The sequence below is a fragment of the Anas platyrhynchos genome, chromosome Z (genome assembly GCF_047663525.1).
Source record: "Anas platyrhynchos isolate ZD024472 breed Pekin duck chromosome Z, IASCAAS_PekinDuck_T2T, whole genome shotgun sequence".
Lineage (NCBI taxonomy): Eukaryota > Metazoa > Chordata > Aves > Anseriformes > Anatidae > Anas > Anas platyrhynchos.
Window position 1 is genome coordinate 24,217,845 of NC_092621.1, and position 27,373 is coordinate 24,245,217.

The window sequence follows — 27,373 nt, forward strand, 5'->3', positions numbered from 1 at the left end:
GGGCGGTGACAGTCACGGGGGGCGGTGATGGTTATAGGGGCGGTGACGGTTACGGGGGGGGCGGTGACGGTTGGGTCCCCGCGTGGCGCAGGCGGTGACGCGCGGCGGCGGAGCTGAGGCCTCGGCGCCTGCGGTTGCCGGGGCGGGTCCCGGTCCCGGTCCCGGTCCCGGGCTGGGAGCGAGGCGGTGTCGAAGGCCCGCGGCGGGCCCGCCGCCATCTCGCATCTCCCCCCCCGCTCCTTCCCTCGGAAGCCATGGACGCGCGGGCGCGGGCCAAGCGCTACGAGAAGCTCGATTTCCTCGGCGAGGGGCAGGTGAGCGGCCCGGGGCCCGTTGCAGGCCCCGTCCCGGCCCCGTCCCGGCCCCGTCACGCCTTGTCTCGCCCTTCTTCCTTTCTCTCTCCCCGCAGTTCGCCACCGTGTACAAAGCGAGGGATAAGAACACCAACCAGATCGTGGCTATTAAAAAGGTGGGTGCCGGCGTGCCTCCCTCCCCGCGCCGTGGCCGTCTGGTGTCAGTGCTGTACTTTCCGGGCCCGCAGTGGCTGGGGGAGCGCTCTTCCTTTATCTGCAGCGTTTTCTCCAAGCACCCCGCTTCTTCAGCAGCCTTTAATACGGTGTTTTTCTAAGAAGAAAGGCGACCTTCAGTCCTACTAGATCTGAGTTTCTGAAGGGCTACCCTGCCTGCAGCTTGAAATGGTTTGTTACACATTAAAACCAGATAAAGCACACGCTTCCGAATTCAAGGCTTTGTTAGTCCCTAGTAAAAGCTTCCTACTTAAATCTTTTTGTCTGCTGTTCATTACTTCCTTCAGTCCAAGAATGTTACTCCTGGTTAACTATAGAGGGCAGTTTTTTGGCAGAATCTGGCAAAAGTGTTCTCATATCTTCAGTATAGCTGTTCAAATACAAACATTGAAACTGCTGTTGTCATAAAGTGTTTAATTTCATGCTACTTGAAGAGATTACGGGAAGTTTTTGTACTAGAAAGAGGTGATTAGCAGTGTTTTGTGAGGGATGAAACTGTATGTTATGGTACTGTGGTTAGATAAGAGCCGAGGTTTACTTAGATAAGTTGAACCATATCAATAACAAGTAACTATTGTATACACCAGTCCATTTTAGCGTTACAACACTGTTCTTGCAGGGTTGCTAATACAAGCAGCTGTTGCAAAAAGTGTACCTGCTTGCTTGTACCCTTTTCTTATTTTTGTCACCTGGAAATGTCAGTACTTGAAAGTTCATTCAGCAAATGCTCAAGACAGAATGATTCTAGTAAAATTAGTGTTCTCTTTGTACTTGGGCAGGGTGTAAGGCCTTCTGAGAAGACTGACAGTTTCTTGGCCTCACTTCTCCCAGGGGAGGGGCTTGGTACTGGTATCATAAAGCTTTTTCAGTACAAAGCATTATGTGCTGCCAGTTTGTAACATGTCTGTTTTCAGCCATCATGAATGTTTCTCAACTTTCATAAAAGTTAATGCTGTGGAATCAATTTTCTTCTGAAGAAAAAACTGCCTAGCTGGTAAAACACTTTCTGGTGCTAAAACTCATTCTGTTTTAGAGTAATAACACTGAAGAATGTACCCTAACTGTTGGCGCAGATGGCTTAACCTTATATAATGTGAAACATTTCTTTTCAGATTAAACTTGGGAATAGATCAGAAGCTAAAGATGGTAAGTTTTAAAACAAGTTCATGTTGTGTGGCTTTGTTTTCTTTGTTTCTGCAAACTGCTGGGTTAATTTTTCACACTGTAGCTTGGCTGAGGAAAAATGAGCTTTATTTACTCCTTCAGTGTAAGGTCTAATTGAGGGCTGCTTCCCAACCTGGAGAGACAGAAAAAAGCAACAGAAATATCTGCACACTCTTTGTAACTGTGTATAACATCTACCATGGCTAACTGTGTATATATAACCAGTTAGCTTCTCAATTTAAGTAGAATAATAACACAATATAGAATAATAGTATTCACAGCACTGAGTTTAGAATACTGTCTTGTTTTGATGTGTCTCTATGCCTTAAATATTTAAGACAGGTGGGAGTGCTTGGCTCTGTTGTCAGATGTTTGCTTTGTGCCATTTTTGTGATTTACGCTGGAACAAAAGTTCATAAAAACAAAATCTTAAAAATCTTGTCTCTGTATGGGTTGGTTTTGGTGTTTGTTTTTCTTGTGTTGAGAAATAGGCCCATGCAGCAGTGTCTTTTGATCATGTGCTCTGACCAGCCACATGTCTTTAGGCATGGGTATTGCAAGTAAAACCCAGTAATTATGGTCATCTCTTACTTACCCATGTGGTGCCCAAAAATGCAGTAGTATGTGTGTAGACTGCCATCCTTCAGGGAACCAACTTCTTGTGATGAGTTTTTACTCTCAAATCTCTAATTTCATTCTAAGGATGAATTTTCAGACATTCCAGAGTCTACCAGTTGTGCTGACCGCCACAGAGTCATGATTCAACTGGTCTTCACTGGGCTAGTGTCCTTCAAAGACAGTCATTACCTTTGGCTTAAACCTACAGTTCAAAAAATAGTAATCGTGTCTGGTTTCCTTGTGCTATCTGGTAACACCCTGGAATACTTTTTTTCTGAATCCAAGAATTGTGCTACAGCAGGTTTCAGCAGGCAAAATCTGCTTTCAGGTGCCTGTCTAAAATTGGAATTAAAGTAGGCAAAGCAGGAGTGTAGGTTAATCCATCGCTTTGCCCAAAGCTTTGCTGGAATATTACATGTTGAATGAGATCACAAGTTTTGGGAGAACACTCTTCTTCAGCTCACGTGCAGCTGAAACTCTTCCACAACATGCTACAGGAATGTGTGCTTGCCAGCCAGTTGTGTGAGCCATACATACCAGCATTATTCGAAGGAAGACCCAGGAATCAGGGTCTGATGTGGTGCAGCTTGTGTGACTGCCAAAGTGCATGCCCCAGGATTTCTGTATAAAATCTCTCTATAAGATTCTCATTCAGATGAGCAGGCTTTGGCCATTCTACTGTTTTTTGTCACAATACAAGTATAGAAAAGCGTGCACTTCCAGCCTTTCTAAATAATGCTACGTTCTTTCTATGATTCAGAAAGAAGAGATTCATGAAGTTTGCCATTGTGCCTCCCTCTGGAAATGACACATTGAAGAACTAATATTTGCAAGAAGTAACTTTTATTTTAAAACAAAACAATTTTCTTTTTCTAGGCTTGTTCAAGAACATGGTAATCTGAATCTTCTGATTCTCATGATATATTTGCTATGAAAAAAGTATACACCCACCTTTATTTAGGCTTCAGCAATCAACATATCTATAGCGATGTACTTGGTATTTGACAAGTAGATGAGTGGTGAGGAAGTAGATTCTAATAGTAAATCAGTGAATAACAGAATGAGAGGTTTCTCTGAAGCTTAAGATAAAGTTTTTAATTTTGTTCTCTCATCTTTTTTTTGTCAATGTAGGAATCAACAGGACAGCCCTCAGGGAGATAAAGTTGTTACAGGAGCTAAGCCATACAAATATTATTGGTGTAAGTAAAATGAATGCTACTTCTAGAAGTGGTCCCCAAATACCGTTGGTACAATCTCAAACAAATTCAGAATTATTTGGGTTGTGGAGATGCTACTTAATTTTATTGTAGCTGTTTGTCACCTAAAATGAGCAGTCAAACAGTTATTATGGCAAAACACTTATTTCAATAACAAAGTCCTTAATTTTGAACTCCTATTACTGTTTCCACAAAACACCTCTTGGGTTTTGTGGAAATTAAAGGTGGGAAGACTTGTGGAAACTTAAATCGCCTGACTCTGCATCTCTGTGATAGATATGCATATGAATGCAATACTGAATTTATCTGAATTTGCTACCTTCGGGTGAAACCAATGACAGGCAAAAGCAAGCTTAGTAAGCGATGTTACAGTGTGACTCACGGGGCTTACTAGGTTTTAGTGCTGATATTGAAAACCTGTTGGTAGGAGTAATGCCTGTGTCTTTTTGGTTTTGATTAGATTGACTTTCAGATAATTCAGATTGACTTACAGATAATTAGCTGGAGCTGAAGATACTTCAAAATTAGTTAATGTAGATCATTTGAAGCTTTGCCATAAGTATTAGAGCAGATACTAATTTTCCAGATACTTTATTAAAAATTTCAGACTGGAAATACAGTACTCTTCTGGACTGTGAAATTACTTTCAAAACAGTTGCTTTAGCTATCAAAAATAGAGAATATGTAGAGAAGGACAACTAAAATGGTAATGGGATGGAGCACTTCCTTTATGAAAAAGTTGAGGATTCCTCATGGGTGTTGGGAGGTCTACAAAACTGAGGTAGCAGGTAAAGTGCATGCAGAAAGGATACGGGGGGGAAAAAAACAATACTAGAAATGGGAGATGTGTTCACATTATGTTTCGGGGGTTGGGAGGGAGGACTGTATTAAGTTACACAGCACATAGTGAATCTCTCAAATTTGTTACCACAGGTATTATTGAAGCAGATAGCATCAGCAGTTCTAAAAGGAAATTGGCAAAATTGTGATCATTCGTGAATTCGTTCAAGAAGAGGGTAGGAGTTTTGTAGAACAGCTAAGTATGGGGAGAGGTGTGTGTTAGGGTTTCTGTTGTTGTTAACGTGGTGAAGTTAACCCTATTTTTAAAATTTCTAACTTCAGAAAGGAAAAGCAGTTGTGTAAAATGTTACCACACTTGACGGGGACTTCTTTGGCAACTGAGTTAAGAAGCTAAACTAAGTAAGAAGTTTTGTATTGCAGGTTGAAGAACCGAAGCGATGCAATTTCTTACAGGTTATGTTAAAGAAAATCAGAGCTGAGACAAAACTAAGGTGTCTGAGCTATACTGCTCTCTGATTATCAGGTCTTTGCAATAGTTGCTCTGTGCTTGTCTGCCCCAGCCCCAACAGCAACCTAAAAATCCACAGGCAGACTAAAACAGTGTAGAATTGTAGAAAACTGGAAGTTGGAGAGTATAATACATCATAATATATTTTGTTTTTACAGCTTATAGATGCGTTTGGCCACAAATCCAATATTAGCTTGGTGTTTGATTTTATGGAAACAGATCTAGAGGTAAGATTATTTCAGTATCTTCAAATGCTTTTGGAAAAAAGTACTTAACAGCTTTATACTTACTGATTTCTAGAAAGATGACATTTAATTGCGTAACTTGATTAAGATTATGCCTCTAAAAAGCCTGAACAGTTGTACGGTTCTTCTATGTTCTCAAAATGCCTCTGCTTCTAAATACTTTTTTTGTCAGAATAATCTTCAGGAAACAAATTATGTTTACTATGTTAGTTTTCTGGGTCTTTAGTAGAGCATGAAACCTCTGGTCACAGGCTAGGCTTTTAGAATGCAATTGTCAAGCACAATAGCACAAAACATGTACAAGTAAGCGTGGTATACCAAATAAGCAAAGTATACCAAGTGATGATCTGATGCTAAAAGTCAAACACTTTTGCACCCTTCTTTTAAACATAACAGTGCTGCGTACTTCTGAGTCTGAATCTTGCAGGTGTTTCATTCTCCAAGATCTTAAATTAGTTTGTCTTTTGAAGGCTTTGTATCATATATTTTGTTGCAGCTTCTTCATTTTGGAAGACTGTTGTAGGTAGCAGTCATGTCAGATCTATGTATCTGTCCATAGTCTGGATGGAAGTTGATGTATTTATTAAGCTAACCCATTACAGGTATGGCTTTAAACACTGGGGCTAGCATCTAAAATATTAAAACATTGACAGGCTTGTGAAGCCCAGAGGAATGTGAGACAGAAGTTTTTTTGCTAATAGAAGTTACAGTAACAAGTACACTTTGTAGAGGATTCATTCTGGTTATTTAGTAACTATGTAGTATTTAGAAATGAAGAAGATACAGTGTACAACAATGAATAAAATGCTCTGTAAGTTACTTGCATTGTGGTATCACTCAGAGGCCAACATTTGGGTCTGCAGCCTGTTGTGTCTGGGAATGTGCTGCACATTTGAAATTCTTTGTATAGTTTTAGCTATTTTGTAAATCTCAAACAACTTAAAGCTTGGGAAAAGCTGCTTTTGAACTGCAAACTAATATTAGCAAGCAATTTGAGGGAAGTAATGTAGAAAGTATTAAAACTCTATGTCAATGTCATGCTTATACTGTTAAAGACAAAAGAATGCTGAATGTTGAATAGGTTTGTTAAAATATGTTATAGGGGCTAAAGTATCTTGCCTTCCTGAAAAGGGAAAAGGAAAAGGATACATTTACAAAAGTTAGATGCTTAATTTGCACAGAGGAAGAAACAACAAGTAGGAATATAATTTGTTTGATCTGATTAGCACATTTAACATTTTTATTTGCACATCTTTGACTTGTAAGATAGGGTACCAAACTGGAATGGAGTTAAAATGATAAACTTAAGTTTTTCCCTAATTTTCTTATTTGCTGGTTATGCAAAGTTCGTATAGGCTGTCTGGTTTCCCTGTTTAAATTTCTGGTCACTAAATCAGAAGAGACACACTTTTCTGGAGAAAGGATGAGAACAGGAGCGCATACACGGCAGCCAATTCAAACTTTGTCTTAAAGGATAAAAATAACTGTTTCGCAAAAGAACTGGAGAAAGATAATTTTGCATGATAAGCTTCACTATCAATTTAACACTTTACAGGTAATTATAAAGGATAGTAGTATTGTGTTGACTCAGTCTCACATCAAAGCATACATGCTGATGACGCTTCAAGGATTAGAATATTTACATCAGCACTGGATTCTACACAGGGTAAGCATGCACTAAATTGACAACCTTTATGCCTGTAACGAAAGTCACATTTGGTAGAAGTTGAGTCTAAGAACGTAGATAGTTTTGAAATTCATAGGTTTTTAATGTGTAAGACTTCATGCTAGCCATTATGGAGTGGCAATAGTGACACCAGAAATGCTAAGAGTTACACACGGTGATCAGGTAGGCGCATATATAAAAGTATCTCAAGTATGTGACTTTTTAATTAGAACTGTGAACTCGGTCTGGCTGAGATGAAGTTAATATTCTTCGTAGTCACCTGTTCTATTTTGAGTTTGTGGCCAAGATGGTGTTGATAGCACGCTGGTGTTTTTGCTCTTGGTAAGCAGTGCTTGTATATTGTCGAGGCTTTCTCAGTTTCCACCACTCTGTCCCTAGTCCAGCAAATTGGCTGGGGCTAGGCCAGAAACTGGGAGCAGACACAGCAGGGACAGCTGGCCCAAGCTGGCCCGAGGGGTATTCTGTATATTGTAGCATCATGCTCAGCATCAGGCAGGGGAAGAATGGCCACTGCTTAGAGACTGCCTGGGCAATGGCCTGCTTGTGGGAGGAGATGAGTGATTTCCTTTGCGTCCATTGCTTTCCTCCCCACCACTACCCTTTCCTGCACCTGTAAAACTTCCTTTATATCGATCCATGAGTTTGCTTGCTTTTACTCTTCCTTTTCTCTCCCCTGACCCACTAAAGGTATCGGTGGTCATAGGTGTGTGGGCTGCCTGGCTTCTGGTTGGGGCCAACCCACAACACCATTACTGTATTAAACTGTACCAGATTCATTATTTCTACAGTTGTCTGAAAAAATTGGCTAGGTCTTTGTTATTGATTTGACAATCAATGCAGTAAAACTAATATTCCTGCAAAACTGATCATCTTTTTATGCTTTGGAGATTAAGTATTGTAATATTCAAATAGGAGTGTTTGGCTAGTTTTGATTTTCATGTATAAGGAAATACTTGATTTTGTGTTTTGTTTGTTTTTCGTTGCTATGTAAACTTGTAATAGAATCAGAACGCTGAGTTTTAGAATGCCATTTCTGGACACCTGCTGGGAGGTTCAATATATATTTGTCCTTATCAAAACTGACAGGATTAATTCTTTTCTTTCTAAACTGACAGGATCTTAAGCCAAATAATCTGTTATTAGATGAAAGTGGGGTTTTAAAATTGGCTGACTTTGGCTTGGCAAAATCTTTTGGAAGCCCAAATAGAGTTTATACACACCAAGTAGTAACAAGGTAAGGCATACTCTGTTTTGTTTCTTAGACACTGATTGTGTAGCTCTTTTATATTGCCTCCTGGAATAAACCATGTCAAATCAACATGTTTAGAGTTTAGTGTATACCTCATTATATATCTGTAGGGGGAAAAGTCTTAAAACAGAAAACACAAGACAGCATTATTTGGCAAAGTCTGTAAGAGCTTCTGGAATTTGTATCGATGACAATTGTTCTATGGTATGACATTCCTTTGAAGCACATGAAAATTGTACTCATTTACCTATAAGCCTAGTCTTCAGAGAAAGACAATTGTTACTTGCTGCTAATCTTGTGATCTAGAGTCTTTTTTTTAGTTAGGCATGTTATGATACAAAAACATGAGACAAAGGGTTTACCAATGTCATTTATGACCTGCTTAATTAAGACATGTACTCTTAAAGAGTAGAGGATTGCAAAATAAGAAAAAATTCTTTTTGTTTGCTGCAATGCTAAAACTATTTAGGCAAAATTGTTCCTTTTTAACACCTTCATTCACTGAAGAGGCAGAGTTGATACCGTAGTTTCAAATGCAGTATGTACCATATCTTCTTTGCAGCTTTAAATAACTACTGCCAAGGTTTATTTTGTACAGAACTAATCCTTAGGTCTGTTGCTACAGGTGTTTCTAAAAGCTGGAAAGAATTCTCTCTGTGTTACTTCATGAATGTCAAATTTAAAGAAAACTATGGTTTATAACTTGCAAACCTGCCTACTTTTTCCTTTGCACGTCTACAGTTCTGTTGCTTGTCAAACAGCTCAGCTGAAACTGTAGGTGATCTGTGGTTATTCTTGTGCCTGTGGTGAGGAACAGTTTTTTATTTTTATTTTTTAACAAAGGACTTTGCAATTCTTCAGTGTTAGAAAAATACACAGTCAGGAGCAGAATCCATTTTGTAGTTCATGCATTACTACTGAATACAGCACTTAATATCAGAAGAATCAGGTGATTTTTTTTCCTAATTTTTTTTTTCTTTTCAGGTGGTACCGAGCCCCAGAATTATTGTTTGGTGCTAGAATGTATGGTGTTGGTGTTGATATGTGGGCTGTCGGTTGTATTTTAGCAGAGTTGCTCCTCAGGGTAAGTTTTCAAATATAAGCATTTATATTTGCTCTTCAGTGTGTTACGCTACAGCTTTTAGGTGCGGGCTTCCTCTCTGCTGTAACAGTAGCAGGAAAAGGAAGTTAGGCTACTCTCTAGAAAATAAAGCTTTTTCCCCCCTCCCTTCGTCCAGAAGTTTGTTAACTGTAAGGAAAGTGAAGTTTTCAAATAGACTGAGGTTACATAACTGTCACAATCATTGGAAGTCTTTAAGAACAGCTAAGCAAAAAATTGCAGCAAACTGTCACACATCCTGCCTTGGGGAAGGTAAGTAGAGCAGTTAACTCTTCCAGTCCTCTGAATGTTACCTTTCATACAGCCTTCCATCCGTTTTCATTTGTGATCTTTCTGGAAATCTGGCAACACAGATACTCACATTCTATTCCTCACAAATTGTTTCCCGGTAACTGGAAATAATTAGCACCAGTACGATAACTATGGGTTTATTTGTCATGAGGAGATGTACTGATGTTATTCTAAGCTGTGGTTGCTTAACAAATTGGAGTGAAGTAGTTTGAAGAAATCCTGGTAACCGACAGGATTCTAATATATCACTCTTGAATAAGGTGTACAGATGTAATCATCCTTAAGTATGTTTTATGGAATTAAACAATGTATTATGTAGCTCTGTCAAGAGAACATGAAAATATGAGGTAGGAAGTGGCAGGCAAGGGTACAGACACAGCTGAAAGCGTGAAATAGCCTGCACTATAACTTAACCTTTCACAATTAAGTGGCTTCTGCTGTTTTCTTTAAATGTTTGTGTGACCATGTCATGAACCAGACTGGGGAACTGGTCTGTCTGAAAACACCCTGGAATGTCTTTTACCTTGTATGATTTATCATACAAGCAAGTGTGCTGTTACAATTTAGTTGCTGGTTCAGAAACAGGAATTTATAGTGGCTGTTGTCTACACAGCTTTAGTAATGGGTAAATAAACATGGACTAGATTCTCTAAAGTTCAGTAAGCTTGTGGAAAGTTAGAAAGCAAATATGTTGTTGAATTCTATTGAGTAATTTGGTTTCCCACAAAGCAGAAACTGTGTTTATGGTTGTGTTTTATCACCATTATAGTTTTAAATGTGTCTTATCTCTTTCTTCTTGGGTAAACTAGATAGAGGGACAATGCACCTCTGGGAGCTTTGTGAAAGAATTTGATGTTCCATCAATTTTTATGACACCAGAACTGAATGCACTTCCTAGCAGGGATAGTTATGTTCTTTCTGTCCTAATTATTTAAATACTGCCTCTAATTCTTCTTAATTTTACTTTAGTTCATGAAGTTTTTTTCTCTTTCATTGTGTGCCTGATGCACAAACTACAACTCCAACTGGACAAATCTCATTTTTCTGTCTTTTGCCTAATCTAATTGATACGTGACACTGGGTAGACTGTTTCTGTCTTAGTGGGTATGAGTCACCATCCACCCTCAATGTCATCTTAATTCTATTAGTCTATTGTTATTTTAGCTGTCCAGTTACAATTTACTTTGTTTTGAATCTGTACAAAGCCTAACTTGAGATAGTAGATCCTGGAAAGATCACTGAACAACAGACTGAACTTTCAGCTCAGATGTGAAATTAAAGGAAAAGAACACAGGAAAAGAAAGATTTTATATTAATGTGGCGGTAGTTTAATTATATGTTTATTTCTATGCTATTGAGTCAGTGATACTAAGCCTGGGTTGCAAGAAACCTTCAAAATCTATTTGAGCATCATTAGGAATCCTCAAATGATTAGGAATCCTCTACTTTGCTGTGGGCAGCTAGTGAGCAAAGATGTTTTGCTGTGAATGTACAATGCAATTATGAGGAGGCACTCAAAGTTGCTTTCTAGAATTGAAGTTCAGAAGCTAATTCAATGAGAAATTATGTTGTATAATTCTGTTTTGTTCTTCCTAGGTTCCTTTCTTGCCAGGAGACTCTGATCTTGACCAGCTGACAAGGATATTTGAAACACTGGGCACTCCAACAGAAGAACAGTGGCCTGTGAGTCTTTTTGTTTAACACACTGACATTAGTTTTCCTTGTTTTGCTTTTTTACATTTACTTTGTTTTAGCTTTTGAAATTAAGTGATATACCAGTTAGTTTAGTAGGTTTTGAGGAAGGAACTGCCTTATCTTGAAAAGAAAGAGGACAAGCAGCCAAGTTTTTTTCCCTCCTCTTGGCAAACTTTTAATATAGCAATGTTGTTAGCATCAAGCAATGTTAATGGAGATTCTTGGTTTCTTTTCTTGGTCCACATTTCGCATGGCTATTGGTGTGAAATGAATGGCATTTGCTTAATGTTCTTGAGATGCTTGATTAATTTAATCTGCTTTAACCTGAAAGACTTAAATTGTTCTTGCTCTTGAAGGCAATTAGTAGGAGCTTAAGCTAGGCTGGGCAAGTTACAGGTTTGGGAGACAGTAAGAGACATCATACTAACAGCTTTAATGATAAATAGTTCATCTCAGAGTAACTGTGGAGTAATAAATACAAATCAGTATCCATCCTCTGAGTGGACCCTTTTTAACTAGTGGGTACCAATAGGTCTCACTGGGACAGCTTCCCCTTTATCTGCCATGCTGGTTGCATCTAAAGCAAGAATGATGACCAGCCTAGCTGTGCTCAGTCCAAATCTGTGGGATTGGCCATGAAATAACCAGGAGTCCTTTGGGCACTTCTCATTCACTCTAAGCTACTTACACCCAGAAATATAGTCCATATTTTCTGCTGGAACCTGTAGTCAGATTCCAGATCATAAAGTGGGGGTTTGGGTATCTGATTCTGAAATCTGTATGGCATCTCCCCTCCCTCGGCCCCCCCCCCTCCACCCATCACATTATTTATGTCCAAATCAGGTTAAGTAATCCACAGTAATAAGTTTATAATATACCTAGCCACATAAAGCAGGTGCTATGTTTGTGGACAAGCATGTAGAGATGCTTGTTGTACCTCCATTAGCATCATGTTGGGTTTCCAGAAATGCTGGGATTCTTAAGTTTGGTTTGGGCTTTAAGAATTATTTCAGTACCAGTTGTCTTACTCAGCATGTAAATTTCTATGTATTTTTGTTTCAGAAAGTCCGTTTTTTATGTAGCTTCAGGCTGCTGGTCAAGCTTTTCCTGGGCACATACTGCTACTTTAGGGGGACCATGCAATGCACTCATGTCTCTGTGTTAGACCACACACTTTAAGCACAGGCAGCAATGAAAGTCTGATCTTCTACTGCAGCCTGAGTACTCCACTGGGTTTGACCTAATTCTTTTTGTAGGGAGACAAAAGGCATTGTCTCTATACAGATTATGCTAAGTGTTTCTGAAACGATGAGTGAAGGATAGGCATATGCTTGTTGTTTTGAATTTCTCTAATCAAAGCAGCTAGGGAAAGAGAATAGGCAGTTCCCACAATCAGGCAATCTGGTGTCTATGGGTGGGGCAAGGCTCCAAAAAACTCAATTAAGGCAACCACTATGGTGCCCTGGCAGGTCATGATGCTGTGTACCATACCCCCCCCCTTCTGTGACCAGAGGTGAACCAATCAAGTTAAAAGTTTAGGATGTGGTGACAGACACCAGACCAACAACTGTAGGGATAAACAATTTATCTGGGTAACAGTACAGTAATAGATACAAATCAGTAGCACAATTACTTGGATCAAGATGACAGTAAATGCAGTCGTTCACTAATGCTTAGCCAAACATAGCGTCACAATGCACAGTGACCCACATACCATGGTTTTAAGGCAGGCTGACATAAAACAGGACACAGTTTCTCCAGTGATGGTTTCTTCCAGAGGGCTTGGGGAGTTCTGAATTCCCTGATCCCACTGTCCTGTTTTATTAAGTTGTGGAAGCATCCTCTGTACTTGTTAACTAGTAATCACATCCTGCCTGTGTTCCCTCTCTGTGCTGGTTTTCCTTTCTGTAAATGGTGCACAATCACCAAGTGGAGCTATAGCCATATGGAGAAATAGAAGGCAGTACTAGTCCCACACAATTGCATCGTGCTGAGATTCTAAAGGAAATGTACAAAGTTGTTTTGCAGTGACATTTCAGCATTCTTGGGAGAAGAGTTGAAACAGGTGGGAAAAGCAGAATAGGAGATTTGATGGCACAACAGAGATGATATTCCCAAATTAATTTGCAAACCCACACATTTTGAGAATTGAAACCTTTAGAACTGAGACTGATTGTACACATTTTTCACTTCAGTGTTAGTGTTCTATTTTGGTTGGATAAACTTAGTGTGATGTTTAGAGATCTAAATTACTTATAGATGTTTGGATAATTGTCTATAGCAATTTTTTAAGATAGAATTTGAATAAAATGGGATTGATTATTTTTTATTTTTTTTTGTACCTAAGGGAGATAAAAGTATGCCATTCATCTGTTGTTTAACTGCTTGGTATATTTCTTGTTCCCTCCCTCCATTCCACAAGTAAAACTTTAACTATTTTGCATTTCAAAAGTAGCTTAAAACTGTTGTGATGAACAGCAAACTCTGAGGACAGCCTGTTACTACATTGGAGAAAATACAGATTGGTTCTTTAGTGAAACTTGTCTTTTCTACCATGTGAGTTTGCAAGAGAAAAGCCAAAGCTAGTTTTACTTCATTTGTCTGCACTCACTCTATGAAGTTCCTTCATGCTTCCTTTCATTGTTAGCAATTTTTTTTGCAAGGGAAGGACAGATTGCTTGGAAACGGAAAGTGTGAAACAACTGTACCAATATAAGTGAAAAGGTGAATTATTTCAAAGTTGAAAATACTTGCATCCCATTTTTGTCTTTGCAGGATATGACAAGTCTTCCAGATTATGTCACATTTAAGCCTTTCCCTGGGATGCCGCTTCAGCATATCTTCAGTGCAGCTGGTGATGATTTGCTCAGTCTTCTGCAAGGCTTATTCACTTTTAATCCTTGTGCTAGGGTTACAGCTACTCAGGTATCATATGCTTGCATTGTGTCCTAATGTTCATTAACCTACTGTTAATATCAAATAAATGTGGTTTGAAGCTAGTAAACCAGGTTTGAAATGAAATGTCAGGTACCTGTCTTTGAAATGTTAGAAATATATTTCCAGTGTTTTATACAGAGAACTCTGAAAGGCATGAACAATTCTCACTAATAATCTCCACGCCCAATTATAAAGAGAATGTAAATAAAGGTGTATGAGTCATGGTCTACAGACAATCATTATATTTGATATTCTAAATTCAGTTACCTAAAGTTTGCAACTTAAATCTTGGTGTAGCAGGTCTCATTCCCTGCTCTTAAAAGGTTTTCATCCTTAATTCATCTAGTCTCTTCTATTTTATTTAAACTTCTTTGACTCTTTTTATTTGGAAATCTGATGATTTTAACCAGCATCCTGATCTGAATACTATGTTATTGGCATAAGCAAGAATAATGTTTACCTAAGAGACAGCTTAGGTAAGACCATATTCCACAGTTTATGGAACCTGTGGAACTCCAAAAGTTTAAAATAGGGTATGTAATATTGCTACATGAAACTATCCCTGTTAACTTGTGTTGGTCTTTTTCTAGTTCAAACTACATTTTTCTTGCAGTTTACATTGTAGAAGCAACACAGTTAAAGAAATTGTGGGGGAAGACTTATCTTAAAAGCTAGCAAAACAGGTGTTTGGACCCTAAATCTTATCATATTATTTTAATCCTTTTTCTACTCTTTATTTTTTATCTTCATGTCTCATCTGTTTTTCAGTATGTAAGCTCTTTGTACAAACAAGAAGTTCATATCTCCAAAATCTCCTGCAGTGTAGTCTAGAGTTTGGATGTTTAGATGTCTCAGTACAAGTTAAAAACATCAGTTCGCAATTATTGCATGTCTAATAAAATCAAAGTACCATGGCAATAATTGAGAACACCGAACCTTGATTTGTACCAAGAACACCTTCCATACAAAGTGATTTATTTCATTATAGTTTCTCAATATATGGAGTTCTGATGCTATATACTAATTATTTGGTTATTTTTCTTCCGTTATCATTAAGGCGTTGAAACAGAAGTATTTCAGTAATCGACCAGGACCCACTCCAGGAAGCCAACTACCCAGACCCAACTGTCCTGCAGAAGCTGTAAAGGAGCAACAAAATGCAATTCCAAATTTAAAAAGGAAAAGAACAGAAGGAATAGATCAAGGTAACGTCTTAATGTTTCACCTGTTTTAAAATAGGAGCTACAAGCTCAGAGGGGAAGTGATGCTTCCAGTGTTTCAGAACAAAAACCTTCTGAATGGACAACTGGGCACCAGCACCATCTGAAGCCCTCTGACAATTTATATTTTAGGATAAACACTTCAGGGTGAGAATGGCTTAGTTCTGTGTTCTAGCAGAACTAGTACAAAAAAAAAAAAAAGCTTTTTGAAATCTATTTGTTAGAATAAATTTTTAATACCATTAATTTCCATTATGGAGTGTGGTACTACATAGTAAGTTAGAGGCAACTATTAGACCCTCTATTCCCGAGACACTTTACTGAACTGAGGTGGAAGTCACTTTAAAAAAAAGAGGGAGAGAGAGAGAAAATGGGGGGAGGAGAGTATGAGAGAAACATGGTATTTCATTCTTTTAAGTGACAGATCAGAGACTGTAGATCAGATTTTAGAAGAGAGATTTCTGCTGTCTCCCTTGGACTAAGCAAGTTAAGTGTTATGATCACTCTGTAAGGAAGTTCTAAGCACATTGCAGTGATCCTTTTAAAAGGCAAACCTATTTTCTAATATTAATTTCCATATGGAATGTCCGGTTTTCCCCCAGACAGTAGCACATGCTTCTTACCTTCATAGTAATAAAGCTCTAAGGATTCAAGACTTCTGTCAGACACTGGACTAGGCAGACTTCTATCAGAGAGGCAAATGTTAGGTCTTAAACTGGGAGTTTGTTGCCTTGACAGCCGAAATTTGCTAGATAGCAGCTGTCAGGTTATTGTCAGCTTTTTGTTCTTGTCAGTACGAGGCTCTTTGATACTAAAGTCATATATATTTTAGGAATGCAAATACTTGCATGAAAGTACATTTCCTCTTGAGTTCAGACAGATAAATTGTTAGAGTTTAGCTTACTTTTTAGGCACTTCAATTCATTGTTTGATAGTCTTTGTCAATTTAAAAGTAAAATGCATTAACTCATTAGAATCTTTAATCATTTAACTATTCACACACTGTCTGGTGACCTCAGTACCATGACTTGTCAGGTTCCCGTATGTAATTAATTGCTTAATTTAAGCTCTTTATCTCCTTCTGCGACACCATGTGAGGATCTGTGATTTACTGTTTTCGAGTCCATGCCCCAAAATACGCCAATTAACTAAAGGACAGGAAAGAGGAGGAAGTGCTTCCCTGAGCTCTGCGACTTAAAAATATTTAATTTATCAATGAACAAGGTTCCCAGAGCTGTATCAGAACTAGAACACTAATTGGCTTAATGTCTTTACAAAAGTCTCATCTTCAGCAAGGTGAAATCAGTGTTAAATGCTATAAGGTTTGAGATTGGATATAACTAAGGCATTTAGGAAGTCATCATTGCTTCCTGAGACATTTGAATATCAGTTTAAAAAGTATATTGTTTCCTCCCAGTGCTGGTTGATGCACATCAGAAAATTTATGTTCTGTTGTTGCCTTAGCTAGGCTGATAGAACCCAAGTGTACCAAAGGTATATTTCCTAGTCCCAACTGACGTTAAAGGAGAGAGACAAAATTAGAGCTAGCAAGCTTGCTACCCTGGATTTTGTTTGATGACCTTACATGGCATGAGCATCAAGTTAAAATGTGAATATGCTTTTAGTTTGGAAGAGCAATAATCCTACAGTCTATTTATAAATAAAGGTGGAAATACGGCATTTTTTAGTGCTGTTGAGAACGAAAATGTGCAGAAGTCATTTCAAAGAAAAATAAATTTCATCCTTTGAAATTCTCAAACTAAGCTGTGCTTGCATCTTGCATAGCATCTCTCCTTCAGCCCTGTTGAGGCAGCACTCTAGAACTTAGAGTAGACTGAAGCAGTTAGTAGTGGGTGCCCTCTTACAAAATCTTGGCACCAGAGGCTTGCTTCTGGGAGAGAGAAATTACATCCCCATGAAGTGCTGCTGTTCCACAAGAACAAAATGCTATAGCCTTCAGGAGTGTTCACCAAACTTAAATGTGCAGTGGCTGTACCCTTCAGGGAAAATTTAAAAAAAAACAAAACAAAACAAAACAAAAAAACTATTGTCAGGGGAAAACTCACGAACTAAATGAATGACAAAGTATTAAGCATACATCATTGCTAGCTATTGCTACCACTTACTGCTCATCTGTGAGGTATGTGGAGACAATGATGTTATTATAACATCATTGTCCATGTTCTCCACCCTGGAAAACACATAGTCAAATACAGCACTTCTTTCCCAGAACACTGATTTCCAGTCCTGCAGATTTGCATTTCTACAGAGCTGTAAACTCACAAAACAGAATGTAGAAGATAACAGCAATAAACTCTTCCTGAAGTCAACACAGTGTAGGAAACCTACCTAATCTCAGATCTATTCTACTTTGGCTTGAAAAAAAAAAAAGTCCATTCATATCTAAGATTAAAAACTTCTGCTGTTTGGGTATTCCGTTAAAGTTCATGGGAATGATTCAATGCCAGTGTATTTTAGAGGACAATTCTGCTTACAGGGCAGGCAAAAACAATTGGACCTCCCATAGCAAACTTCATATCTGTCATCCCACAAGGCAACGATGGTATAAGCTACCTACATTATAATTAAATAGCACATGAGTAAAGGAGAGGACAGATAGAATGGAATCAGAAAAGTGCTGTTCCCTGCATCTCTACAGCTGATACTAACAAAAACACGGTTAAAGAATGAGTCATAGACAAAAAGGGCCGCTACCTCCTGCAGACAGTATGCAAAAAAGATCATTAAGAGTATATGCAGTAGGGCAGGGTTAAGTCTTAGAACAGCTTGCCTTTCATAGATTTAGAATAGATTTAATTGGCTAACTTTTTATACCAACAAAGAGAAATACATGTATCCCAAATGCAATTAACCCATAATTATGGAATTTGGGACTCATATGGAGTACAGCTACTGATGCAAGTTGGCTTTGATTCTGGCAGTCCCCCATAGATTTACTGAAATAGAAATATTGTGCTGCTGCAGACAGCATTAACTAGCTTGGAGTAAATGAATGTGAAGAATAGTATTAAATGAGCATTAAAAACTCAAGGAGGGGACTGAACCCCTTTACTTTGGTAACATTGTGATTTACACTTTTCAGGATTACCAAAAAAATTGATTTTTTGATTGCTGTGGATGGTGGATGAAAATGAGTGATCATATGACCCGAGTGCCAACCATTGAAAAACGCTGTAATAGTCACTGGATGGTTATTTTTGTTTGTTTGTTTTATATGTAAAATGTGAATGCGATTTTAGTAACTGAAACTGAGTTTTTATTAACTTCTTTTATAATAAATTTTTTTTGAACAAAACAGCAAGATTGCTTTTTCTGGTTTGCTGTTTCATTACTTCGACCCATGCTTTGAGGTAGGAATTCCATAAAAAGACACTTGCTGGCTACAGATTTACACAGCCTAATTTTGCAAAGCCTTTATGCTGAATCGTGCTATCCTGTATAGATGCAAAACTGCAAAACAAGGAGAAAAACTGCAAATACAGCCTTTTCACCTGGAGCTTAAGTATATATGTCTGATGTGTAATACATGCTGGAAAAACTGTATCATTGTAAGAGAAGGGCAGGATTCTTTTTTTAATATGCCAGTGAAGTAACAAGTGAGTCTGCTTGTGCTCTCATTTGACACGCCTTAAGACTTTCAAAGGACACATCTACTACATTGAAAACAATATGATGCGTAGATTGAATGTGAAGTTGTTTCTTTTACACATTCTAGTCTTCCAGGAAAAGTTATCTGAGAGCGCATATAAATACTGTTTTCTTCACAGCCTCAAGATTGCAATAAATGATGGAGGGAGATCCAGCTGGGAAAACTATACCAGCCCTCCTGTCAACCTGTGGCTGTTGAACATTTCATAGTGCAGATACTGTGCTCAGCTCTTCAAGTTGCCTGACTTCCAGCATAACTGTGTTGCAAAGTGGCTGCTGGGCAACCAGACTTCTTCAGTGGATAGAAACAAGCCAGTAGATGCTGTTGATGCGCAGCCTAACTGCGTGCCCTCCCCTGTTGTGCAGTGGATCTCAGGGATACCCGGTGAGCCATTGTCATTTTCCCAGTTGTGACCCTCTTTGAGCATTCTGTTTTTTTAATGTATATGGCAAGTATATTAGCAGAAGAGTTAAAGTTGTAGAGGACTAGTAACCATCATCTTGCTGCTGAAATAACTCAATTTACTTGTACCATCAGCCAACTTGGAAATATGTTGGCCTTAAAGGGACAGCAGTTGCTATTCCCTCAGTAACGTACTCTGTTCATGGCAATATCCTACTGTGTTTCTGGTTGTTGGTGAGTGAAAATTAAATTTCTACAAAGACCTTAATAACAATGTTATTTCATGAATGTTTTCTCTATACTAGTTATAGCAGGTTTTTTATTATCTGTGTAATCACAGATCATCCTGAGTGCAGGCTGAGGGACTAAGAGGAGAGCTGCAGTCCTACCTCGGGCAGGGATAGGTTTAAAAAATATGTTAATCTCAATAGGGAAGAGAGAGTTAGGAGTACTGTAATTTTTTTTTTTTTTTTTTTGCATTCATCTTCTCTAGAGCAGCATTCTGACTGGACTTCAAAGTCCTGAAACATTCAGCCACTAATACAGGTACAGAATCTTTCAGTGAGTATACTCATGCCTAACTCTTGAGCATAACAAATAGAGCTTGTATGGCAGTGGCAATTTTGTGTTGTACCAGCTCTGCCGTGAGAGTTACTTCATTCCTTTCTTGTCAAACACAGCATATGCCTAGACCACACCCTGGCCTGAAGGGAACCTTTTCCAGTAGAACAAGGAGCAATCCTCCAAGCTGCTATTGGCGAAACTTGTCAAGTAGATACTGAATTTGAGCATTTGTTTATTGTGCTCTGCAAGAGAGGTTGAAAAGAGGACATTGAGCATTTTGTAACCTATGCTGCTGACCTGTGTGCTTCCAATCATGTGTCTATCACAGAAGACTTGAATTAAAAAAGCAGTGCTCCTATATAATAGAAGGTCAGGAACCATTCTCTTCCAAATCCCACACTGGAATTCATTTGTCATACTGTGTGCTGCAGGTAAGGCTGTTGTGTGCTGTGAGTGTATATAGCAGCTCATCATGTCTTGACTTCATCTGTGTTTGTGAACGAAGCCTTCTGTGTCAGGGACTAAACTTTGCTCTTAATGGTGGTTTTGTGCATACCTTAAGTGTACATATACCACAGAGTAAGATAAGATTAGAAAAAACATCAGCACAATATTTTTTTCTTGATTTCAGTCTTTTGGATAGTTTGACTTAACTCTTGACTTAGGTCAGAACTCTGGAAGAAGCATTTGTGACTACTGCTGACTATCAATTACTATGCAACTGGTCATCTCTACTGTTTAAATTTGTAGCTAGCTTACCTTGCAAGCTTTCTGTCATGCTAACGATGCTTCAGCTTGGACAATCTGTTTTATCACACCAGCACATTAAATATATAACTGTTGCAACCTACTTGGCTTCTGTTAAGATTAACGGTGGTCATGTATGGTTTGTCTTGAGCTTGCAATATGTGTGCTTATGTAATTGCACAAGTGTACAAGATAAGCCTTTATACAAACTGGAACTTAATCTAAATGCCTTCTCTCTTGGATTGAGACAGTTTCCCTGCCCTCATCACTTTTTTTTTTAAATTGTGAGCCACTTTCAGACCTACTGGAGTTTGAGTAACTTCTGTAGATTGTGCTGATATTACTTATATAATTTAATAAAGCCTTTTTTTTTTCCTTTCTATGTTGCCACAATAAAAGCAGCAAAACTCACTGTAAGAACACACAATACAGAAAGGGAACGTGCTCTCTGTTCTAAACAAAACTGATTTTGTTTTCTCACAGAGACTGGGGTTACTTGTGATAACACGGAGAGGCAAGACTCCTAGCTGTCATGTCTTCATCTCATCTCCTTGATTCTTCATTAGTGCCAACACTGTATGATCCCTCCAGCCTCTATGCTCTTTTGACAAAGAAGTTTAGAGCCAGGATGAGGTGTAACACTGCTGCTTTGCATTTGTGGTACGTTCTTATCTATGGTATAGCCTCCATACTGTGAGCACTCCAGGCAGTTCTGCTAGTTCTTTGCTTCTGCCAGTGTTTGTTCTTGGTTTTGTGACTGTCCCTGTTCCTGCATATACAGTATTCTCTTAACTCTTGCTTGGCCACTTCTTCTGGTGTATGGTCACTTATGCTCCATGTACACCAGTATGATGATTCCTTTACAAACCTCTAAAATTGTAGCAGGTTTCACCTGACTTCATATTATTTGCTTCTCAGATAGAAGGGAGGAATTACTACAAGAAAGCTGTGGTTTAGGTTGTTTTTTATTGAACCTCCTCCACTTCTCCTTGCATTTCATACTGTATTATATCAACTCTGTCTGAGGTAAGGTATTCTCTCCACGCAGCTGTAATAAAATCACAGGATAAATCAGGTCTAAGTTTAGTTTGGTTGAGATGGGGAGCTTCTCGGAGAGCTAAATTGAGTTTTTTGAACACTCTTCTTCACAGACTGTAATGACGTGTAGTAGTATGAGAGGATGTGAAAGAGACATGTATGGCTGTAGCTCTTCGGGGCATGAGAGACAGTATTGTGTAAGATAACCTTATATTGATTCTTCTCTTCCCAAAGGCCTGATGGGTGTTAGATTTATTCTCCCTATAACCCATCACCACCACCTGGAAGGCACCAGCAGCAGCTCTGTTATTGCTAGCTTGAGAACTCCATCTTGCATTTCTCTTAACACATCTCAATCACTGGTGCAAACTTCATTCATCTTTTTTTGTATCTCTCTGTCAAGCTTACCCAAATAGAACTGGGATAAAATATAAGTTTTGATGCTATTGAAATATCCTCGTGTCATCTCTGTGTTCAGTTCTAAGTTTTTTAATTTATTTTTTACTCCGTTTGTGAGAAACTTATTCAGCAAATAATTATTTCTTTTTAGAAACCCTTATTCTTTCAAACAGTTACTTAAGGAGTTTCTGTCTTCCTTACAAGAATTGAATCTGCAGACAGGCAGGCAGGTCCTGCGTGAGAATGTCCTGAAAAACACGCTGTGTAGTCAGCACAGAGGCTGCCAGTGTTGTGACTATTTCTTCTAGTGCAGTCAGTTCAAACTTTACCCAGAAACCTGCATACAAGCAGCATTCACCACTGCCATAAAAACAGAATGGTATGCAAGGAAAGGAGGAGGAGAAGATGGCATTTTGCTCTTAATTTACGTGTAATGGAATGTGGTATATTGCTTACTCCAGGAGATTTGTGCCACTTTAGTAGGGATTCTGGCAGTTGCAGTGACCTGACTTTGAAAACAGAATGTGGACTGTGTGCTTCGTTTTTGAAAAAGCTCCAGTTTGGGTCAGACTGGTAGGCAGGTACCTTCCAATAGTACTTAGGCCATCCATCAAGCTTAACTGCAGGAGTTCAGATGTCGATATACATTCAGACACATTTTTCCTGCCATCGGAGGTAGTGTCTGTCAGATACATGAAGCAGGTAGTCAGATGCAGTAACAATTTGAACTGTCTTCCTGATACTTGTTTTTCTGAAAGTCCTTGTTCTGCCAGCTTGGAGCTCCTGTGAGGATGGGAAACTGGCCTGACTCTCAGCATGTAGTTAATGCCTGCATTACTTCATATTCTTGAATAAGATCCTTTACTTTGACCTTATTTAGTAACCTGGGGGCACGCACGTTTTCTCTCTTTCATCTGTCACTCATTAACTCCAGTAAGGGTAAATAAGGCAGCACCAGACTCCCAGCTGCTGGCTGCTTACCTCAGTGTCAGAAATGTGTAAATGTGGCTGGGAACTCTGCCGTCTCCTACGAGCACAATGTGTCCTTAGTGCCACCAGAGTTAAATGTCTATGACAGTTATTTGTAAGGTGAAGGCATTAAGTAACCTGAGATGTCGTTAATTAAAACCTGATTTAGGAATTAGAAGTTGGACTGCATACACTTAACAGGTCAGAAAGAATGACATTTATAACTGGTTGTACATGGTACTGGGCTAAAAAGTGTCAATAAAAATGTGCAAATGCATCAACTGTAGAGTTCGGTACACAGCTATGTATTGCTATCATAATGTAGTTTGGTTACAAAAGTTACCTATGCAGAAAGGTTTAATTGTTGCACCTCATTAATAGAAAATGCAGGTTTTAATCTATGTTAAATTTGAGTTGCAGTGGGGGAAAAAAAAAGCAGTTTATTAGGCTATAATTCTTTAAAACCTTTATTACGCAAATTTGTCTGGAAATGCTGTTTTTTTTTGTGTAAAGATTAAAATCTTCAACTACTATGAAGTGTTTTGTTACAAATCTAACAAGCAATGTAAAACAATCTGATCAGAATCTAACCAAACTTGACTACTTAAATGCATGGAATTTTTTCCTTTTTTTTTTTTTAATTATAACTCCTACCTGCTAGAAAAGATGAGTGTGAGTTACGGGTCACTAACAAAGATGTAGTGAGTGATACCACCATTTGTTGTTATGACCAACCTGATGTTCTGGAAAGACTGGTTACACTTGTGTACCTGGCCGCACATGCACAGGCAATCTCTGTTCCCACCCCATCTCAGAGATCTGTATTTCAGGTGTCTCTTTGTTTGCAGTAGAGCCCTTGCCTTGCTTCAGTAGATGTCCCAGTGCTTTCTTTTCTGTTACGGTTGCTTTGTGTGCCCCCACAATATCTACATACAGCCTTGAAGGGGATCATACGATTAGAGCAGCAACAAATGCTACACTGTGTAAGAATCTTAATGGATGCCAAACCAACGGATTCTTTTCCTGAAGCTGCTGGTGGAAGATACTTCCAGCCCCTAGAGACGCTGACTGCAGTGTGAAAGTTGAGCTCCTATGAGCTTAAACATCATAAAACAACACAAAATTTAGATGTTTTTCAAAGTGTCGGTGAACTCTGGAGCCATTATTGTAATGCTCCTTTTTTCCCTTCCCTTCCTTACAAAGATGCAAGTAAGCTGTAACAGCCAAGATCTCAGTGCCCTCGTCAAACACGGGAATGGGATATACCTTGCCCTTGGGCTTCCTGCCCTCAGCCAAGCACTAAAACAGGTGAGATGCTGTGGCTGCTAACAGCATGCTTTGTGTCAGAGTGGGCTTTTCCCAGCTGCTTTTTGTCAGGTCTACAAGCTGGGCTACGTTGTGCTGTGGGTACTGGGCCCAACATGATTCCTAGATATGCTGGCTTCTGAAAGATTTCCAAAGGTTGTGGAAGCCTTTGGCTACCTAGGAGGATTTGGGAAGAAGTGCTTTATCATCCCCAAGAAACTTTGAGTTACCAGGTGGTGGTGCATACTTCAGAAAAAATTGACTTTGTGGCCTGCAGCCATCTGGACTGTGAGATGGGGATGGTCTTTCAGTCACTGACAAGTAAAACTGCTAGGTGTTGCAGAAATTATTTTGACTGTCTATTCACACCCTTGCGTGGAGCTCCCTTTAACTGGAATACCTTTTCCACAGGACACTGTTCCAGCAAACATCGCAGCAGTTAGGTCATTAGCTATGTAAAAGGTCCCATTTGGACTTGAGTGGTTGTTTCCAGAACATGTGCATGAGCATTGACACACATTTCCCCACCTTCCCATAACCATGTTTTTGACGGGTGTCTAACTCCTAGGCTCAAGCAAAATATACATTTACCTAAAAAGCGAATTCAAATCTCTTATATTTTAATAGGCATATGAAGTGTAAATGTATGCTATAAAAATGAACTAATTGTATGTGTCACCACCACATGCGATAGATTTTGGTTTTGTTTTCTTTCTGATCACATTTACGTTTGGAAAGATATTATGTATTTCATTCATTTCAGCTGAAACATGGCCAAATGGTGAAGTTTTTTGTCCTCATTACATGCAGCCTTTTTGCATTATTCTCGTTGCCAGTTGATGTAAACCAAAATCTCTTTAATTACTGAAAAAACATGGAATTACAGAACAGTAAAAGCATCATTCCCAGTTGCAGCTTCTTTTCATAAGGTGTGAACAAAACGGTACAATTCCTAATACTCTTACAATAAAATATGGAGATCTGGTTTATACTGTGCAAGTCCTGAGGAAGCACAGAGTCCTCAAATGTTCCTGCTAAGTTATGATTTCCCTTTGTGGTGCCAAAGAGCCTTTTGCTTCATCACTAACATCTTTTGAGTCCTCTATAGAGCTGGTAATATTGCATTCTTTTCACAGCAAAGGGGAACAGTGAGAGTCCCTGTTTCTACATAATCCCTGTAGAAATGACTCGGGCATGGGTGAAGTGGATACACGCGAAGGTGCAACATCTGCAAGCGAAACTACACTTGGGATCCAAGCGTAATGGCTTTCCTGCTAGCTTCAGCGAAGCTGATGTGCCACCAGAAGGTTACAAGTGCATAAGAAACGAGGTCAGATATATTGTAGGCAGAGTTTTGTAGGCTGCTCGAAGGTAGGTGGCTCAAAGTGACGTGTCTGGGGCTTCAGGCTCTGCTGTGCTGCCTGCATACACACTGAGAGAGGAAATTGGCTTGCTCCCAGGGCACAACTGGCTCTTAACAGTGTTTTTTCTGGAAAAAGCTGTGTAGTTACAACTTCTAACCAAGCACTTCCCTCCCTGCTTTCCTTGCTCTCCAGCACATTAACTGTGACCAGAGTTTGAAGTCCACTCCTGGGTACCCCTCAGGTGTCCTGCGGGGCCCCTTGATGCCTCCGTTCAGCCTCTCACCCCCCTGTGTCACAAGCTCCGGCTGCATAACCTTTGGGGCTGGCACAGGTCTGTTTTCTCCTGTCCTGACTAATTAAATCTCTGTAAATCAGTGTTGCTAGAATTCCTTATATGAAGGAAACCCAAATCTTCTTGCCTTTCTCAGTTGAAACTATGGATTTCCCATCAGATTTCTGAATGCCATGAATCAGAATTAGCTCCTCCTCAAGGAGACACTCTTTACCCTGCCAACAGGGTAAAGAGGCAGGAATTACTGGTTGAATATTTCTGGCTGGTAATCAGATTAGGGGACTACAACAGCCATTTCTGATTTCAGAATCTACGTTTGATGTGTAAACCTTATTCTAAATGCGTGGATAGTTTCAGAGTGACAGTTCTGTTCACGCAGCAGCATCTGCTCATTGCTTAGCTGTGAGCCTGCTCAATCCTTGCCAGCAACACAGCAGGAAAGTTCAAGAATTTCTAGTGACTTTTTTTTTTTATTTAAAAGCCACAGCATACATCCCAAAGCCCTGGGGTGTTCTGGCCTACTGACTGGCAAGTCTGTTACAGATCTCCATTGTTTTCTTCAGTGCAGAAGCTAGGCTCATTTGTTTCAGTGATAAGAGTGCTGGCAGGAACAGACCTGCGTGGAGCTGCGTTTCCCGCCCACTGAAGGCTTGCTGCTATCAACACAAAGCATGAAGCTAATCTGGGAGTGCTGAGGAGGGGCAGCACCATGAGCTAACACTTCGGGTTAGGCACCGGATGTGAGCTGCTAAATTAGCGTTCATCCCTGGGGTGCTGCAAGGAGTCTCCAGTGATGTGAATTTGAAGCACGGCATTAACCTGGACAAAGCTCAGTCTCTTACCAGCTCCTGTTAGCTCATCCAGCTCCTCTTGTTGCTGTCAGAGACTGGGATACAGCTGGTCCCCCACGCTAGTTGAGAATACGGAGAGTGACCCAAAGCAGTAAAACACTGCACTGTGTGAGTCAAGGTTTTTCTCTCCACCACCAACCTCCTGATATGCTGATGCTTGAACTCTTCCACCGCACCCATATGTCACCTTTATGCAGCCTCTTCTTGTAAGACAGTTTATTTTTAAATAAAACCTCAGATTCTCTTTCATGTTTTGATTTAATTTTGCAGATGTGGAAATTAAGCCATGCCTGACCAGTCAGCTTTTTGTGATTGTACAAGAAGTCTGGAACAGAAATAGAAAAAGAACACATTTTTGCTTAGTTCTTACTATTCTGTGTATTGCCGTGTCTCAACCACATGCTTCAAGAACCTGACTGTGTTTCAAAGTTAAAAATAACAGTGGTTTTCTACAGCTGGCCACACCACTCTCCTGTACACTGTTCAGTCCTTG

At 39.3% G+C, this 27,373-nt stretch overlaps 1 protein-coding gene across 15 annotated transcripts; it reads left to right on the plus strand.

The window, feature by feature from the left end:
• Positions 1 to 23: 23 nt before the first annotated feature.
• Positions 24 to 27,233, plus strand: CDK7 (cyclin dependent kinase 7). Of its 15 annotated transcripts, XR_011806053.1 has the most exons (15): positions 28 to 314; positions 410 to 469; positions 1,640 to 1,673; positions 3,441 to 3,508; positions 4,994 to 5,062; positions 6,636 to 6,746; positions 7,883 to 8,001; positions 9,001 to 9,100; positions 11,024 to 11,110; positions 13,898 to 14,047; positions 15,117 to 15,264; positions 19,068 to 19,333; positions 19,845 to 21,322; positions 24,272 to 24,376; positions 25,510 to 25,645. XR_011806053.1 is itself a non-coding variant. In XM_038170170.2 (12 exons), exons 1-12 carry the CDS (start codon positions 255 to 257, stop codon positions 25,731 to 25,733), a joined length of 1,230 nt encoding a protein of 409 aa, XP_038026098.1. In that variant the 5' UTR covers positions 26 to 254; the 3' UTR covers positions 25,734 to 27,233. The 15 variants fall into 15 exon arrangements, 5 of the variants coding, with proteins under 5 accessions (XP_038026099.1, XP_038026098.1, XP_038026100.1 ...); XR_005261572.2 differs by lacking the exon at positions 24,272 to 24,376 and having other exon boundaries at positions 25,510 to 25,643; XR_011806052.1 differs by lacking the exon at positions 25,510 to 25,645 and having other exon boundaries at positions 24,272 to 25,273.
• The last annotated feature ends 140 nt before the right edge of the window (positions 27,234 to 27,373 follow it).

What these genes read in the sequence shown, in the direction of transcription:
- CDK7 (XM_038170170.2), top strand. Translation starts at nt 255, where the DNA reads ATGGACGCGCGGGCGCGGGCCAAGCGCTACGAGAAGCTCGATTTCCTC. An exon ending in ATTTCCTCGGCGAGGGGCAG is followed by an intron (nt 315 to 409) that starts GTGAGCGGCCCG and finishes CTCTCCCCGCAG; the next exon opens with TTCGCCACCGTGTACAAAGC. An exon ending in AACAGAAGGAATAGATCAAG is followed by an intron (nt 15,265 to 25,509) that starts GTAACGTCTTAA and finishes TTCTTTTCACAG; the next exon opens with CAAAGGGGAACAGTGAGAGT.